The sequence below is a fragment of the Hyla sarda genome, chromosome 1 (genome assembly GCF_029499605.1).
Source record: "Hyla sarda isolate aHylSar1 chromosome 1, aHylSar1.hap1, whole genome shotgun sequence".
Lineage (NCBI taxonomy): Eukaryota > Metazoa > Chordata > Amphibia > Anura > Hylidae > Hyla > Hyla sarda.
Window position 1 is genome coordinate 607,245,338 of NC_079189.1, and position 20,579 is coordinate 607,265,916.

A 20,579-nucleotide genomic window follows, 5' to 3' on the forward strand; every position below is an offset into this window, starting at 1 on the left:
TATTATAGTATATACATGTATTATAGTATTATAGTATACATGTATTATAGTATTATAGTAGTATATACATGTATTATAGTATTATAGTATATACATGTATTATAGTATTATAGTATATACATGTATTATAGTATTATAGTATATACATGTATTATAGTATTATAGTATATACATGTATTATAGTATTATAGTATATACATGTATTATAGTATTATAGTATATACATGTATTGTAGTATTATAGTATATACATGTATTATAGTATTATAGTATATACATGTATTATAGTATATACATGTATTATAGTATATACATGTATTATAGTATTATAGTATATACATGTATTATAGTATTATAGTATATACATGTATTATAGTATTATAGTATATACATGTATTATAGTATTATAGTATATACATGTATTATAGTATTATAGTATACATGTATTATAGTATTATAGTATATACATGTATTATAGTATTATAGTATATACATGTATTATAGTATATAGTATACTGTATTATAGTATACATGTATTATAGTATTATAGTATATACATGTATTATAGTATTATAGTATATACATGTATTATAGTATTATAGTATATACATGTATTATAGTATTATAGTATATACATGTATTATAGTATTATAGTATATACATGTATTATAGTATTATAGTATATACATGTATTATAGTATTATAGTATATACATGTATTATAGTATTATAGTATATACATGTATTCTAGTATTATAGTATATACATGTATTATAGTATATACATGTATTTACATTATAGTATTATAGTATATACATGTATTATAGTATTATAGTATATACATGTATTATAGTATTATAGTATATACATGTATTATAGTATTATAGTATATACATGTATTATAGTATTATAGTATATACATGTATTATAGTATTATAGTATATACATGTATTATAGTATTATAGTATATACATGTATTATAGTATTATAGTATATACATGTATTATAGTATTATAGTATATACATGTATTATAGTATTATAGTATATACATGTATTATAGTATTATAGTATATACATGTATTATAGTATTATAGTATATACATGTATTATAGTATTATAGTATATACATGTATTATAGTATTATAGTATTTAGTACATGTATTATAGTATTATAGTATATACATGTATTATAGTATATACATGTATTATAGTATTATAGTATATACATGTATTATAGTATTATAGTATATACATGTATTATAGTATATACATGTATTATAGTATTATAGTATATACATGTATTATAGTATTATAGTATATACATGTATTATAGTATTATAGTATATACATGTATTATAGTATTATAGTATATACATGTATTATAGTATTATAGTATATACATGTATTATAGTATTATAGTATATACATGTATTATAGTATTATAGTATATACATGTATTATAGTATTATAGTATATACATGTATTATAGTATTATAGTATATACATGTATTATAGTATTATAGTATATACATGTATTATAGTATTATAGTATATACATGTATTATAGTATTATAGTATTATAGTATATACATGTATTATAGTATTATAGTATATACATGTATTATAGTATTATAGTATATACATGTATTATAGTATTATAGTATATACATGTATTATAGTATATACATGTATTATAGTATTATAGTATATACATGTATTATAGTATTATAGTATATACATGTATTATAGTATTATAGTATATACATGTATTATAGTATTATAGTATATACATGTATTATAGTATTATAGTATATACATGTATTATAGTATTATAGTATATACATGTATTATAGTATTATAGTGTATACATGTATTATAGTATTATAGTATATACATGTATTATAGTATTATAGTATATACATGTATTATAGTATTTATAGTATATACATGTATTATAGTATATACATGTATTATAGTATTATAGTATATACATGTATTATAGTATTATAGTATATACATGTATTCTAGTATTATAGTATATACATGTATTCTAGTATTATAGTATATACATGTATTATAGTATTATAGTATATACATGTATTATAGTATTATAGTATATACATGTATTCTAGTATTATAGTATATACATGTATTCTAGTATTATAGTATATACATGTATTATAGTATATACATGTATTATAGTATTATAGTATATACATGTATTGTAGTATTATAGTATATACATGTATTATAGTATATACATGTATTCTAGTATTATAGTATATACATGTATTCTAGTATTATAGTATATACATGTATTCTAGTATTATAGTATATACATGTATTCTAGTATTATAGTATATACATGTATTCTAGTATTATAGTATATACATGTATTATAGTATTATAGTATATACATGTATTATAGTATTATAGTATATACATGTATTATAGTATTATAGTATATACATGTATTATAGTATTATAGTATATACATGTATTATAGTATTATAGTATATACATGTATTATAGTATTATAGTATATACATGTATTATAGTATTATAGTATATACATGTATTATAGTATTATAGTATATACATGTATTATAGTATTATAGTATATACATGTATTATAGTATTATAGTATATACATGTATTATAGTATTATAGTATATACATGTATTATAGTATTATAGCATATACATGTATTATAGTATTATAGTATATACATGTATTATAGTATTATAGTATATACATGTATTATAGTATTATAGTATATACATGTATTATAGTATTATAGTATATACATGTATTATAGTATTATAGTATAGACATGTATTATAGTATTATAGTATATACATGTATTATAGTATATACATGTATTATAGTATTATAGTATAGACATGTATTATAGTATTATAGTATATACATGTATTATAGTATTATAGTATATACATGTATTATAGTATTATAGTATATACATGTATTATAGTATTATAGCATATACATGTATTATAGTATTATAGCATATACATGTATTATAGTATTATAGTATATACATGTATTATAGTATTATAGTATATACATGTATTATAGTATTATAGTATATACATGTATTATAGTATTATAGTATATACATGTATTATAGTATTATAGTATATACATGTATTATAGTATTATAGTATATACATGTATTATAGTATTATAGTATATACATGTATTATAGTATTATAGTATATACATGTATTATAGTATTATAGTATATACATGTATTATAGTATTATAGTGTATACATGTATTATAGTATTATAGTATATACATGTATTATAGTATTATAGTATATACATGTATTATAGTATTATAGTATATACATGTATTATAGTATTATAGTATATACATGTATTATAGTATATACATGTATTATAGTATATACATGTATTATAGTATTATAGTATATACATGTATTATAGTATTATAGTATATACATGTATTATAGTATTATAGTATATACATGTATTATAGTATATACATGTATTATAGTATTATAGTATATACATGTATTATAGTATTATAGTATATACATGTATTATAGTATTATAGTATATACATGTATTATAGTATTATAGTATATACATGTATTATAGTATTATAGTATATACATGTATTATAGTATTATAGTATATACATGTATTATAGTATTATAGTGTATACATGTATTATAGTATTATAGTATATACATGTATTATAGTATTATAGCATATACATGTATTATAGTATTATAGTATATACATGTATTATAGTATTATAGTATATACATGTATTATAGTATTATAGTATATACATGTATTATAGTATTATAGTATATACATGTATTATAGTATTATAGTATATACATGTATTATAGTATTATGGTATATACATGTATTATAGTATTATAGTATATACATGTATTATAGTATTATAGTATATACATGTATTATAGTATTATAGTATATACATGTATTATAGTATTATAGTATATAGATGTATTATAGTATATACATGTATTATAGTATTATGGTATATACATGTATTATAGTATTATAGTATATACATGTATTATAGTATTATAGTATATACATGTATTATAGTATTATAGTATATACATGTATTATAGTATTATAGTATATACATGTATTATAGTATTATAGTATAGACATGTATTATAGTATTATAGTATATACATGTATTATAGTATTATAGTGTATACATGTATTATAGTATTATAGTATATACATGTATTATAGTATATACATGTATTATAGTATTATAGTATAGACATGTATTATAGTATTATAGTATTATAGTATATACATGTATTATAGTATTATAGTATATACATGTATTATAGTATTATAGTATATACATGTATTATAGTATTATAGTATATACATGTATTATAGTATTATAGTATATACATGTATTATAGTATTATAGTGTATACATGTATTATAGTATTATAGTATATACATGTATTATAGTATTATAGTATATACATGTATTATAGTATTATAGTATATACATGTATTATAGTATATACATGTATTATAGTATATACATGTATTATAGTATTATAGTATATACATGTATTCTAGTATTATAGTATATACATGTATTATAGTATTATAGTATATACATGTATTATAGTATTATAGTGTATACATGTATTATAGTATTATAGTATATACATGTATTATAGTATTATAGTATATACATGTATTATAGTATTATAGTATATACATGTATTATAGTATATACATGTATTATAGTATTATAGTATATACATGTATTCTAGTATTATAGTATATACATGTATTCTAGTATTATAGTATATACATGTATTCTAGTATTATAGTATATACATGTATTCTAGTATTATAGTATATACATGTATTATAGTATTATAGTATATACATGTATTATAGTATTATAGTATATACATGTATTCTAGTATTATAGTATATACATGTATTATAGTATTATAGTATATACATGTATTATAGTATTATAGTATATACATGTATTATAGTATATACATGTATTATAGTATTATAGTATGTACATGTATTATAGTATTATAGTATATACATGTATTATAGTATTATAGTATATACATGTATTATATTAATATACATGTATTATAGTATTATAGTATATACATGTATTATAGTATTATAGTATATACATGTATTATAGTATTATAGTATATACATGTATTATAGTATTATAGTATAGACATGTATTATAGTATTATAGTATATACATGTATTGTAGTATTATAGTATATACATGTATTATAGTATTATAGTATATACATGTATTATAGTATATACATGTATTATAGTATTATAGTATATACATGTATTATAGTATATACATGTATTATAGTATTATAGTATAGACATGTATTATAGTATTATAGTATTATAGTATATACATGTATTATAGTATTATAGTATATACATGTATTATAGTATTATAGTATATACATGTATTATAGTATTATAGTATATACATGTATTATAGTATTATAGTATATACATGTATTATAGTATTATAGTTATACATGTATTATAGTATTATAGTATATACATGTATTGTAGTATTATAGTATATACATGTATTATAGTATTATAGTATATACATGTATTATAGTATATACATGTATTATAGTATATACATGTATTATAGTATTATAGTATATACATGTATTCTAGTATTATAGTATATACATGTATTATAGTATTATAGTATATACATGTATTATAGTATTATAGTGTATACATGTATTATAGTATTATAGTATATACATGTATTATAGTATTATAGTATATACATGTATTATAGTATTATAGTATATACATGTATTATAGTATATACATGTATTATAGTATATACATGTATTATAGTATTATAGTATATACATGTATTCTAGTATTATAGTATATACCTGTATTCTAGTATTATAGTATATACCTGTATTATAGTTTTATAGTATATACATGTATTATAGTATTATAGTATATACATGTATTCTAGTATTATAGTATATACATGTATTCTAGTATTATAGTATATACATGTATTCTAGTATTATAGTATATACATGTATTATAGTATTATAGTATATACATGTATTATAGTATTATAGTATATACATGTATTATAGTATTATAGTATATACATGTATTCTAGTATTATAGTATATACATGTATTATAGTATATACATGTATTCTAGTATTATAGTATATACATGTATTCTAGTATTATAGTATATACATGTATTATAGTATTATAGTATATACATGTATTCTAGTATTATAGTATATACATGTATTCTAGTATTATAGTATATACATTTATTATAGTATTATAGTATATACATGTATTATAGTATTATAGTATATACATGTATTCTAGTATTATAGTATATACATGTATTCTAGTATTATAGTATATACATGTATTATAGTATTATAGTATATACATGTATTATAGTATTATAGTATATACATGTATTATAGTATTATAGTATATACATGTATTATAGTATTATAGTATATACATGTATTATAGTATTATAGTATATACATGTATTATAGTATTATAGTATAGACATGTATTATAGTATTATAGTATATACATGTATTATAGTATTATAGTATATACATGTATTATAGTATTATAGTATAGACATGTATTATAGTATTATAGTATTATAGTATATACATGTATTATAGTATTATAGTATATACATGTATTATAGTATATACATGTATTATAGTATTATAGTATATACATGTATTATAGTATTATAGTATATACATGTATTATAGTATATACATGTATTATAGTATATACATGTATTATAGTATTATAGTATATACATGTATTATAGTATTATAGTATATACATGTATTATAGTATTATAGTATATACATGTATTATAGTATTATAGTATATACATGTATTATAGTATTATAGTATAGACATGTATTATAGTATTATAGTATATACATGTATTATAGTATTATAGTATATACATGTATTATAGTATTATAGTATATACATGTATTATAGTATATACATGTATTATAGTATTATAGTATAGACATGTATTATAGTATTATAGTATTATAGTATATACATGTATTATAGTATTATAGTATATACATGTATTATAGTATTATAGTATATACATGTATTATAGTATTATAGTATATACATGTATTATAGTATTATAGTATATACATGTATTATAGTATTATAGTGTATACATGTATTATAGTATTATAGTATATACATGTATTATAGTATTATAGTATATACATGTATTATAGTATTATAGTATATACATGTATTATAGTATATACATGTATTATAGTATTATAGTGTATACATGTATTATAGTATTATAGTATATACATGTATTATAGTATATACATGTATTATAGTATTATAGTATATACATGTATTCTAGTATTATAGTATATACATGTATTATAGTATTATAGTATATACATGTATTATAGTATTATAGTGTATACATGTATTATAGTATTATAGTGTATACATGTATTATAGTATTATAGTATATACATGTATTATAGTATTATAGTATATACATGTATTATAGTATATACATGTATTATAGTATTATAGTATATACATGTATTATAGTATTATAGTATATACATGTATTCTAGTATTATAGTATATACCTGTATTCTAGTATTATAGTATATACCTGTATTATAGTTTTATAGTATATACATGTATTATAGTATTATAGTATATACATGTATTCTAGTATTATAGTATATACATGTATTCTAGTATTATAGTATATACATGTATTCTAGTATATACATGTATTATAGTATTATAGTATATACATGTATTGTAGTATTATAGTATATACATGTATTATAGTATATACATGTATTCTAGTATTATAGTATATACATGTATTCTAGTATTATAGTATATACATGTATTCTAGTATTATAGTATATACATGTATTCTAGTATTATAGTATATACATTTATTCTAGTATTATAGTATATACATGTATTATAGTATTATAGTATATACATGTATTATAGTATTATAGTATATACATGTATTATAGTATTATAGTATATACATGTATTATAGTATTATAGTATATACATGTATTATAGTATTATAGTATATACATGTATTATAGTATATACATGTATTATAGTATTATAGTATAGACATGTATTATAGTATTATAGTATTATAGTATATACATGTATTATAGTATTATAGTATATACATGTATTATAGTATTATAGTATATACATGTATTATAGTATTATAGCATATACATGTATTATAGTATTATAGCATATACATGTATTATAGTATTATAGTATATACATGTATTATAGTATTATAGTATATACATGTATTATAGTATTATAGTATATACATGTATTATAGTATTATAGTATAGACATGTATTATAGTATTATAGTATATACATGTATAATAGTATTATAGTATATACATGTATTATAGTATATACATGTATTATAGTATTATAGTATAGACATGTATTATAGTATTATAGTATATACATGTATTATAGTATTATAGTATATACATGTATTATAGTATTATAGTATATACATGTATTATAGTATTATAGTATATACATGTATTATAGTATTATAGTATATACATGTATTATAGTATTATAGTGTATACATGTATTATAGTATTATAGTATATACATGTATTATAGTATTATAGTATATACATGTATTATAGTATTATAGTATATACATGTATTATAGTATTATAGTATATACATGTATTATAGTATATACATGTATTATAGTATATACATGTATTATAGTATTATAGTATATACATGTATTATAGTATTATAGTATATACATGTATTATAGGATTATAGTATATACATGTATTATAGTATATACATGTATTATAGTATTATAGTATATACATGTATTATAGTATTATAGTATATACATGTATTATAGTATTATAGTATATACATGTATTATAGTATTATAGTATATACATGTATTATAGTATTATAGTATATACATGTATTATAGTATTATAGTATATACATGTATTATAGTATTATAGTGTATACATGTATTATAGTATTATAGTATATACATGTATTATAGTATTATAGTATATACATGTATTATAGTATTATAGTGTATACATGTATTATAGTATTATAGTATATACATGTATTATAGTATTATAGTATATACATGTATTATAGTATTATAGTATATACATGTATTATAGTATTATAGCATATACATGTATTATAGTATTATAGTATATACATGTATTATAGTATTATAGTATATACATGTATTATAGTATTATAGTATATACATGTGTTATAGTATTATAGTATATACATGTATTATAGTATTATAGTATATACATGTATTATAGTATTATAGCATATACATGTATTATAGTATTATAGTATATACATGTATTATAGTATTATAGTATATACATGTATTATAGTATTATAGTATATACATGTATTATAGTATTATAGTATATAGATGTATTATAGTATTATAGTATATACATGTATTATAGTATATACATGTATTATAGTATTATAGTATATACATGTATTATAGTATTATAGTGTATACATGTATTATAGTATTATAGTATATACATGTATTATAGTATTATAGTATATACATGTATTATAGTATTATAGTATATACATGTATTATAGTATATACATGTATTATAGTATATACATGTATTATAGTATTATAGTATATACATGTATTATAGTATTATAGTATATACATGTATTATAGGATTATAGTATATACATGTATTATAGTATATACATGTATTATAGTATTATAGTATATACATGTATTATAGTATTATAGTATATACATGTATTATAGTATTATAGTATATACATGTATTATAGTATTATAGTATATACATGTATTATAGTATTATAGTATATACATGTATTATAGTATTATAGTATATACATGTATTATAGTATTATAGTGTATACATGTATTATAGTATTATAGTATATACATGTATTATAGTATTATAGTATATACATGTATTATAGTATTATAGTGTATACATGTATTATAGTATTATAGTATATACATGTATTATAGTATTATAGCATATACATGTATTATAGTATTATAGTATATACATGTATTATAGTATTATAGTATATACATGTATTATAGTATTATAGTATATACATGTGTTATAGTATTATAGTATATACATGTATTATAGTATTATAGTATATACATGTATTATAGTATTATAGCATATACATGTATTATAGTATTATAGTATATACATGTATTATAGTATTATAGTATATACATGTATTATAGTATTATAGTATATACATGTATTATAGTATATACATGTATTATAGTATGGGTCCTAAATGCCATCTCCTCGGGACTCTTCCTGGAGGTCAATGCAATTCCCCCGGACAGGTACCTCCCTACTGGAGTGATGACTGATTCACTGAAACAATCGGCAATGTGTCTAGAGGTCAAGTCCCTCTTGCAAAAGAAGGTTCTTGTTCCAGTTCCCCAATCAGAAGAAAAGCAGGGATTTTACTCTCCCCTCTTTTTAGTGAAAAAACCCTCGGGAGCATTCAGGGTTAAAATCAATCTCAAGGCCCTGAACAAGTTCCTATCCTACAAAAAATTCTGCATTGAATCAATCAAATTGACTATCAGTCTTCTATTCCCAAACTGTGTGATGGAATCAATCGATTTAGAGGATGCTTACTATCACATCCCAATCCATTCCTCCCATCCTCAGAGTAGCAGTATTCTTAGAAGGGAATTGGGTCCACCTTCAATATTCAGCTCTACCTTTCGGGGTATCTCAAGCACCCCGAGTGTTTACAAAGGTGATGGTGGAGACAGTTGCCTTTATCAGAATAAAGGACATTCTCATAGTCCCATATCTCGACGACTTTCTTATTGTGGCGAGTTCAGAAGATCTGCTTATCTAACAGATACAGTCTGTAAGTTCAATCCTCAAATTCCTATGTTGGAACCTGAACCTAAAAAAATCCTGTCTTGTTCCCTCCAGGACCTGTCAGTTTTTGGGAATATCCCTGAAGTCATCTTCTCAAATGTCAAACCTGCCTCCAGCGAAACAGCCATTGCTTCAAGAGAAGGTACTAAATCTATCCCACGCTCCTTTCAGAGAAGCCATGTCGGTCCTAGGTCTCATGACAGCAGCAATCCCAGCAGTAAGGTGGACCCAGTACAGGACAAGAGAACTTCAGCTAGACATCCTTTCCCATTGGAATGGGGAAAAATCTGGACCATCGTAAGTTGAAACCAGACTCAACATACAATGTACAGACAATCCAGATCTGTGATACCTGTCAATGGCCGGAAGAATCGACCAATCAGAATGGGCATTCACTGGTAAAACACCTGTATTACTGAAGCATATGCACTGACTGGTGTCTGGTAGCGCCCCCTACAGTATAGAGAGGTATTACATGTTCCGTACTACTCTTTACCTGTATTACTGAAGCATATGCACTGACTGGTGTCTGGTAGCGCCCCCTACAGTACACGGAGGTATCACATGTTCTGTACTCTTACCTGTATTACTGAAGCGTATGCACTGACTGGTGTCTGGTAGCGCCCCCTACAGTACGGGGAGGTATTACATGTTCTGTACTCTTTACCTGTATTACTGAAGTGTATGCACTGACTGGTGTCTGGTAGCGCCCCCTACAGTACAGGGAGGTATTACATGTTCTGTACTCTTACCTGTATTACTGAAGCGTATGCACTGACTGGTGTCTGGTAGCGCCCCCTACAGTACAGGGAGGTATTACATGTTCTATACTCTTTACCTGTATTACTGAAGTGTATGCACTGGCTGGTGTCTAGTAGCGCCCCCTACAGTACAGGGAGGTATTACATGTTCTGTACTGTTTACCTGTATTACTGAAGTGTATGCACTGACTGGTGTCTGATAGCGCCCCCTACAGTACAGGGAGGTATTACATGTTCTATACTCTTTACCTGTATTACTGAAGTGTATGCACTGGCTGGTGTCTGGTAGCGCCCCCAACAGTACAGGGAGGTATTACATGTTCTGAACTCTTTACTTGTATTACTGAAGTGTATGCACTGACTGGTGTCTGGTAGCGCCCCCAACAGTACAGGGAGGTATTATATGTTCTGTACTCTTTACCTGTATTACTGAAGTGTATGCACTGACTGGTGTCTGGTAGCGCCCCCTACAGTACGGGGAGGTATTACATGTTCTGTACTCTTTACCTGTATTACTGAAGTGCATGCACTGACTGGTGTCTGGTAGCGCCCCCTACAGTACAGGGAGGTATTACATGTTCTGTACACTTTACCTGTACCAGGGTTAGCTGCTCCTTTGGACACCAGGTGAGGGCGGCTCCATGTTACTTTTTTAGGACACTGTTTACTGTACAGGACCCTGAAGAAGCTCCTGTCCTCTACATAGACCAGTGTTTCCCAAGCAGGGTGCCCCCAGCTGTTGCAAAACTACAACTCCAAGCATGCCCGGACAGCCGTTGGCTGTCCGGGCATGCTGGGAGTTGTAGTTTTGCAACAGCTGGAGGCTCCCTGCTTGGGAAACACTGACATAGACAGTGATTTCCCTGGTGTCCCACCTCAGTGGTGAGAATTACAAGATTTGGAGTCTTCTCAGTAGATCTATTTACTTTACTTTATAGGTGGATATATTTCATTTAGGTGGACATTTCCATTTACATTACAGGTGGACACTATTTCCCTTTTCAGGTGGACATATTACAGTGATCCCTCAACTTACAATGGCCTCAACATACAATAGTTTCAACATACAATGGTATTTTCTGGACCATCGTAAGTTGAAACCAGACTCAACATACAATGTACAGACAATCCAGATCTGTGATAGTTGTGTAGGTCTTTCCAGTTTGACCACAGTGCTCTCTGCTGACACCTCTGTCCACTTCAGGAACTGTCAAAGTACTGGAAGGATTAATATTTTTAAATAGAATTAATTTACAAATCTGTTTAACTTTCTGGCACCAGTTCATTTGAAAGAAACAATAAAAAAAACAGTTTTCCACCGGAGTACCCCTTTAAGGTGGAAAACACGTCGCATGATGGTGTAATAGAGAAGTATATCCTACTGTGAGGGTTCGGTCAGCGCTGTTGTCTTATGAAGTACAGTTCTTTGTTTTCCTATTATCTGGGGCAGAAATGCTGCAGAAGGGCCCTTGTTACATCCAAACACAATCTCACCATTTTACACACAGAAAAGGACTAGAGCAATTGCTACTGATAATTATATTTTATTAATCAATCTATTAACACCAAATACATGTGAAAAAACGTCATAAAGTAATACAAAGTGAGGTAGATATTTAGACTATTTAATCCAAAAAGAAGATGGGACAGGTTACACTTGTAATATACTATTACTAAACAGTGAAAACTTAAATATAGAGTAAGAAGTGATATGTAGGTCTGACTTCATATAATGGGCCTATAGGGGGCCCGGGCCTTATCCTCCACTACTGTGCAGCCTAACAGTGCTGACTGAACATGTACCACTCCTTGTACAGTTAGTGTACCGTATACCATGCGCTGTTACACTTGCCCATAGTAGGGTCCTGTCACCCCCCGCTCCAACGTACGTTTCGTCTGCTTGATGGACTTTCTCAAGGGACGCTGACAATCTCGCCATTGTGGTGTACGGTGCAGAACGACCTGTGGTAAGAGATGTTGGGGGAGATTTCTCAAAATCTGTCCAGAGGGAAAGTTGCTGAGTGGCCCATAGCAACCAATCAGATCTCTTCTTACATTTTTCAGAGGCCTTTTCAATAATGAAAGAAGCGATCTGATTGGTTGCTATGGGCAACTCAGCTACTTTTCCTCTGGACAGGTTTTGATATATCTCCCTCATTGTATTTATTCTGTCTTGGATATTATACACTATGGAGCGATATTCATTCATCTTCTATGGTACGCCATGACAGCCGGGGCCAACAATTGTCTATAAATGTTCCCCAACACCTATATGAAGCAGAGAGGAAAAAACCACCCTTGAAGTGGCGCTGCTGCTGCGATGAAAAGCAATTTCCAATTGTAGTGTATTTAAACCCTGTATGAACACACTGTTACCAGACTGATCTGAGGAAGGGGGGTGGCTCCCCCGAAAACGCGTCATCTCTGTAATTTTATTGTTTTTCACTCCAAATAAACCATTCCAGTATTTTGACAATACCTCTGGCTTGGAAATTGCTTTTCATCGCACCAGCAGCGCCACTTCAAGGGTCGTTTTTTCCTCTCTGCTTCATTCTTGTCGGGATTGGTTCACTCCTCCTCTTGGGACCCGGGCTTAGCAGCTGGCTCACCACATCTTGGCAACCCACTTGTTGGGTCTACATGCGAATTTCCTATTCGCTCGTGGTAAGCGGCCACTACCTAAGGGCGAATACAGCCTAAGGACTGTGCTTGTCTCTCTTATATCCATCTATTGTTTGTGGCGCCCCCCTTTGGTCTCCTTTTTTCTCACTCCCAGGTACCCAACACCTATAGGACTTTATATAATGTGTAAAGTTCTTCCATCAGAATAATGTCCTAGAAGCCAGAAGATAGAAGTGATTTTGTGTCTCTAATCTGGTCATGTCCTGGAATTCTTCATCACTGGAATAAGTCCCTTCTCTCTGAGGTGTTTGGGTCTCCAGTAGCAGCTCCCCATGGATTATGCCTGTTGGGTCTTCTCCATGAGGAGCAGTGAATATCACAACCATATATCACACTCTTTTCCTACCATGTAAACTATAGTGATGACATCGCTGGATCGGTGACTACGTTCTAAAAGAAAACTTTTATTAACAATTGGGAACAAGTTTGGAGATGCAGTATATGATATATGTATAAATGTCAGATATCCTATGTACATGGTTAATATATAGATGTCTTATCTGCATCATTTATTGCTCTGAATTGTCTTCTTTCCTGTGTGAATTCTTAGATGTCTATTAAGTTCTGATTTCTGAGCAAAATATTTACCACATTCCTGACACAAAAATCGCTTCTCTCCTGTGTGAATTTTTTGATGTTGAACAAGATGTGATTTTAGAGTAAAACATTTCCCACATTCTAAACAGGAAAATGGTTTCTCGCCTGTGTGAGTTCTTTGATGTCTAACAAGATCTGATTTCTGATAAAAACCTTTTTCACATTGTGAACATGAAAATCGCTTCTCCCCTGTGTGAATTTTTTGATGTTGAATAAGTTTTGATTCATAAGAAAAACTTTTTTCACATTCTGAACATGAAAATGGCTTCTCTCCTGTATGAATTTTCTGATGCTGAACAAGATTTGATTTGTCAGTAAAACATTTCCCACATTTTGAACAGAAAAAGGTCTTCTCTCCTATGTGACATTTTTGATGTATAAGAAGAAGTGATTTAGAAGTAAAACATTTTCCACATTCTGAACATGAAAATGGCTTCTCTCCTGTGTGAATTTTTTGATGTTGAATAAGATTTGATTGATTAGAAAAACATTTTCCACATTCTGAACATGAAAATGGCTTCTCTCCTGTATGAGTTCTTTTATGCTTAAAAAGATCATATTTCTGAATAAAACATCTCCCACATTCTGAACATGAAAATGGCTTCTCTCCTGTGTGAATTTTTTGATGTTGAATAAGTTTTGTTTCATAAGCAAAACATTTTCCACATTCTGAACATGAAAATGGCTTCTCTCCTGTATGAGTTCTTTTATGTTTAACAAGCTCATATTTATGAATAAAACATCTCCCACATTCTGAACATGAAAATGGCCTTTCCCCTGTGTGAATTTTTTGATGTTGAATAAGTTTTGATTCATAAGAAAAACTTTTTTCACATTCTGAACATGAAAATGGCTTCTCTCCTGTGTGATTTTTTTGATGTTGAATAAGATTTGATTTATAAGAAAAACATTTTCCACATTCTGAACATGAAAATGGCTTCTCTCCTGAGTGAATTATTTGATGTTTAACAAGAGATCGTTTCACAGTAAAACATTTCCCACATTGTGAACATGAAAATGGCTTCTCTCCTGTGTGATTTTTTTGATGTTGAATAAGATTTGATTTATAAGAAAAACATTTTCCACATTCTGAACATGAAAATGGCTTCTCTCCTGAGTGAATTCTTTGATGTTTAACAAGATCTGATTTCTGAGTAATACATTTCCCACATTCAGCACACGAAAATGGCTTCCTCATATTTTGCTGTGATACATCAGATGATAGGGCTGTTTTTAAAGGATCAGATGAGAGATCTTGGCTGTGAAGGGCTGAGGATGTATCTGGGATAATGGAATGTTCTCCATATGTATCTTGTGTGATATCATTATCTGCTTTATAATCTGAAGATATAAGATTCTCCTCTGATCTCCTGGTACAGTTATCTGCCAAGGATGAAACAGATTTTATTTTTAATAATAACCTTAAAATAGACAAGAATTACATTTTGCAAATTTGGTATCATTTTATGCCTTTTACTGGACAGTGAAATTGACATGGGTGAAAACGAAGCCCATGTCAGTTTCACTGTCCAGTGCCCCCTGACGATGCCAAGGGCGAAAACGCGTGTTCGGGGCTTGAGGTGAGGTATCTTGCTACAGGGTGCACAGTCTGCTATATACTTTTGTACTTTTTATTCCATTCATGTTTGGTTAATAGTGTTTTCACATTGAGCTGGCATTCCTGCAGCTATTCATTTATGATATACACTACTCTATTTACTGTCATATCTGTGTTCCCTGACCGCATATGGATCTATCTGTGTTCCCTGACCGCATATGGATCTATCTGTGTTCCCTGACCGCATATGGATCTATCTGTGTTCCCTGACCGCATATGGATCTATCTGTGTTCCCTGACCGCATATGGATCTATCTGTGTTCCCTGACCGCATATGGATCTATCTGTGTTCCCTGACCGCATATGGATCTATCTGTGTTCCCTGAGGGCACATGGATCTATCTGTGTTCCCTGAGGGCACATGGATCTATCTGTGTTCCCTGACCGCATATGGATCTATCTGTGTTCCCTGACCGCATATGGATCTATCTGTGTTCCCTGACCGCATATGGATCTATCTGTGTTCCCTGACCGCATATGGATCTATCTGTGTTCCCTGACCGCACATGGATCTATCTGTGTTCCCTGACCGCACATGGATCTATCTGTGTTCCCTGACCGCACATGGATCTATCTGTGTTCCCTGAGGGCACATGGATCTGTGTTCCCTGAGGGCACATGGATCTATCTGTGTTCCCTGAGGGCACATGGATCTATCTGTGTTCCCTGAGGGCACATGGATCTATCTGTGTTCCCTGAGGGCACATGGATCTATCTGTGTTCCCTGAGGGCATATGGATCTATCTGTGTTCCCTGAGGGCATATGGATCTATCTGTGTTCCCCGACCGCATATGGATCTATCTGTGTTCCCCGACCGCATATGGATCTATCTGTGTTCCCCGACCGCATATGGATCTATCTGTGTTCCCCGACCGCATATGGATCTATCTGTGTTCCCCGACCGCATATGGATCTATCTGTGTTCCCCGACCGCATATGGATCTATCTGTGTTCCCTGACCGCATATGGATATATCTGTGTTCCCCGACCGCATATGGATATATCTGTGTTCCCCGACCGCATATGGATCTATCTGTGTTCCCTGACCGCATATGGATATATCTGTGTTCCCTGACCGCATATGGATATATCTGTGTTCCCTGACCGCATATGGATCTATCTGTGTTCCCTGACCGCATATGGATCTATCTGTGTTCCCCGACCGCATATGGATCTATCTGTGTTCCCTGACCGCATATGGATATTATTTTGAGTATACCCCTCATTTTTCTATTCCGATTTCTGCTTTTCCTAACATCCATTTTTAATATTGTCTGTCATTTTAAATATATGTTTAATAAAGTCAATTGATCATCAGTTTTTGGTATTGTGTGGTCTATTGTTTGGTGGTAGTTATTGGGTGGCCACATTATACGTGAGCCATTGTTTTACTTTTGGTGACCTACTTTTAAATATAACAAACATAAAGAACAAAATTGCTTTATATAACCACATTCTAAACTTTTTTTGTTTCTGGTTTATGGAGCTGTGTTAGAACAAATTTTTTGCATCATGATCTGTAGTATTTATGCCTATTTGTTCACATTTTATTCTATTTTCTCTGGGCTATAATGTGACCAAAAAAGACACTGTTCTGTTTTGTATCTGTTTTACGTTTATACCATTCTCTATGTATCTATTTTACATTGATACCATTCTCTATGTTGCATAATTAAAAGTTATACCGTATATACTCGAGTATAAGCCGAGTTTTTCAGCATGATTTTTCATGCTATCTTCAACCTGCGGACCTCCAGATGTTTGAAAACTACAACTCCCAGCAAGCCCGGGCAGCCATCGGCTGTCCGGGCTTGCTGGGAGTTGTAGTTTTGAAACATCTGGAGGTCCGCAGGTTGAAGACCACTGCGGCCTTCGACATAATCCAGCCCCCCCAACTTCGGGGCCGGCCCCGGAATAGTCACGTTGCATTGACGACGACGCACAGGGACGTTCATGAGCAACGTCCCTGTGCGTCGTCATCGTCAAGGCAATGTCTCTATTCCGGGCCTGAAGCGTGGAGAAGAGGCCCCCCCCCCCCGGTGAAGATTGACAGCCTGGAATGACTATCCCTCCGGACTGTCCCTGCAGCACAGATGGCCCGGACCAGCGCACCCTAACGTCCCGCCGAGCGGAGGTGAGTACAAAACTAAAGGGGGGGGGGGGGGAGGGGGGCTGGATGATGTCGAAGGCCGCAGTGGTCTTCAACCTGCGGACTTCCAGATGTTTGAAAACTGCAACTCCCAGCAAGCCCGGACATCTGGAGGTCCGCAGGTTGAAGACCACTGTTAAATCAGACATTGACAAGCGGTGATGATGAAGGGGGGGGGGGGATGATGACATGTGGTGATGATGAAGGGGGGGCGGGTGGGCTGATGACATGTGGTGATGATGACAAGGGGATGATGAAGGGGTGTGTGGGATGATAACAAGGGGATGATGAAGGTGGGGGGGTGTGGGATGATGACTAGCAGTGATGATGAATGGGGGGGTGGGATGATGACAGGTGGTGATGGAGAATGGGGGATGATGACAGGGTTATTATGATGAGGGTGTTAATGATGACAGGGGGGATGATGTATTTCCCACCCTAGGCTTATAGTCGAGTCAATAACTTTTCCTGGGTTTTTGGGGTGAAATTAGGGGCCTCGGCTTATATTCGGGTCGGCTTATACTCGAGTATATACAGTAGTTCATAGCTCGGATAATTACACATGATGTTACCAAATAAGTTTATTTTTGTTTACATTTTTTTTTGTTTACTCTGACGGGACTTGATGTATAGTTTTAAAAACAACTTTTGAAAATGTTTATTTTACACAGTTTTTAGTCCCCCTAGGAGACTTGTATAAGCAATTATTTGAATGCTCATACAAATGAATGCAGTACATTATATTACATTGATCCATTAGATCTGTGCTCTCTTGGTACAGTCTGCCATAGGATGCCTCTATCGGGAGCAGAATCATGTCAGTCATGGACCCTAGCAAAGGGCTTGGGCTGCAGTGAAAATGGCCGGAAAATGTGTTAAAGCACTCCAGATCACTGCCCCAGACAGGGCAGCTGTTGGGGTAGGAATGGTCAGCTACATTGTTAAGAGAACTGCCATAGGTCATAAAGATCAAGAGAGGAATACAACTCAGTATCTTCTCCCAGTGATGTGCGCCCTCCTCTTCCCTCCCCTCACTGACCCGACTGCTGCACAGAACAGGAGAAAAGCAGAGCCGGTGTAGGTCACAGGGGGAGGAGCTTAGAAGGAAACACTGCCCGGAATAATGCTGCCTGGAATAATGCTGCCTTGTTCTTAGCTCCCAGGGCCCCTGTGCACCCCTGCTAGTTACTAATATATGTAATAAATATCCTGGGTTGGAGCGGAGCACAGTCAGGGTGAAATCATTTACAGTGCTGAGCTGGGATGTTTCTGTAACAAGTAGGACAAATGGGGACTCTTCAGGGAGGGTGGGACATATGAAGCAGTCCTTCTATCCAATATGTATATTTCATGTCCATATCCTAACTATAATCTACATCCATATATTTCCTGGTCGTCCTATAGCCGCACACTGATGGGTTAAAGGATTCTCCTTGACCCGGAATAGAAGTACTGATCTAGGGGTATTTGCCGTGGGGTATTTTTGTGGCGGATTCAAATCCCCAATTTAGGCCTCAAATGCGCATGGCGCTCTCTTGCTTTGGAGCCCTAAACTGTACTCGGGAGAAATTGTGTTACACATTTTGGGGGGCTTTTTCTTCTTTTACCCCTTATGAAAAGGTAAAGTTGGGGGC

General features: G+C 29.4%; 2 protein-coding genes across 2 annotated transcripts in view; one reads left to right on the forward strand and one right to left on the reverse strand.

The window, feature by feature from the left end:
• Window positions 1-20,579, reverse strand: part of LOC130298752 (uncharacterized) — a 72,809-nt gene that overhangs the window by 20,254 nt on the left and 31,976 nt on the right. The window contains exon 4 of the mRNA XM_056551367.1: window positions 15,089-16,560. Within this exon, the coding sequence (XP_056407342.1) occupies window positions 15,089-16,560 (1,472 nt within the window). The remainder of the gene's footprint in view (window positions 1-15,088; window positions 16,561-20,579) is intronic.
• Window positions 10,538-20,579, forward strand: part of LOC130297303 (uncharacterized) — a 194,104-nt gene continuing 184,062 nt past the window's right edge. The window contains exon 1 of the mRNA XM_056549619.1: window positions 10,538-11,605. Within this exon, the coding sequence (XP_056405594.1) occupies window positions 10,601-11,443 (843 nt within the window). The 5' untranslated portion in view covers window positions 10,538-10,600 and the 3' untranslated portion in view covers window positions 11,444-11,605. The remainder of the gene's footprint in view (window positions 11,606-20,579) is intronic.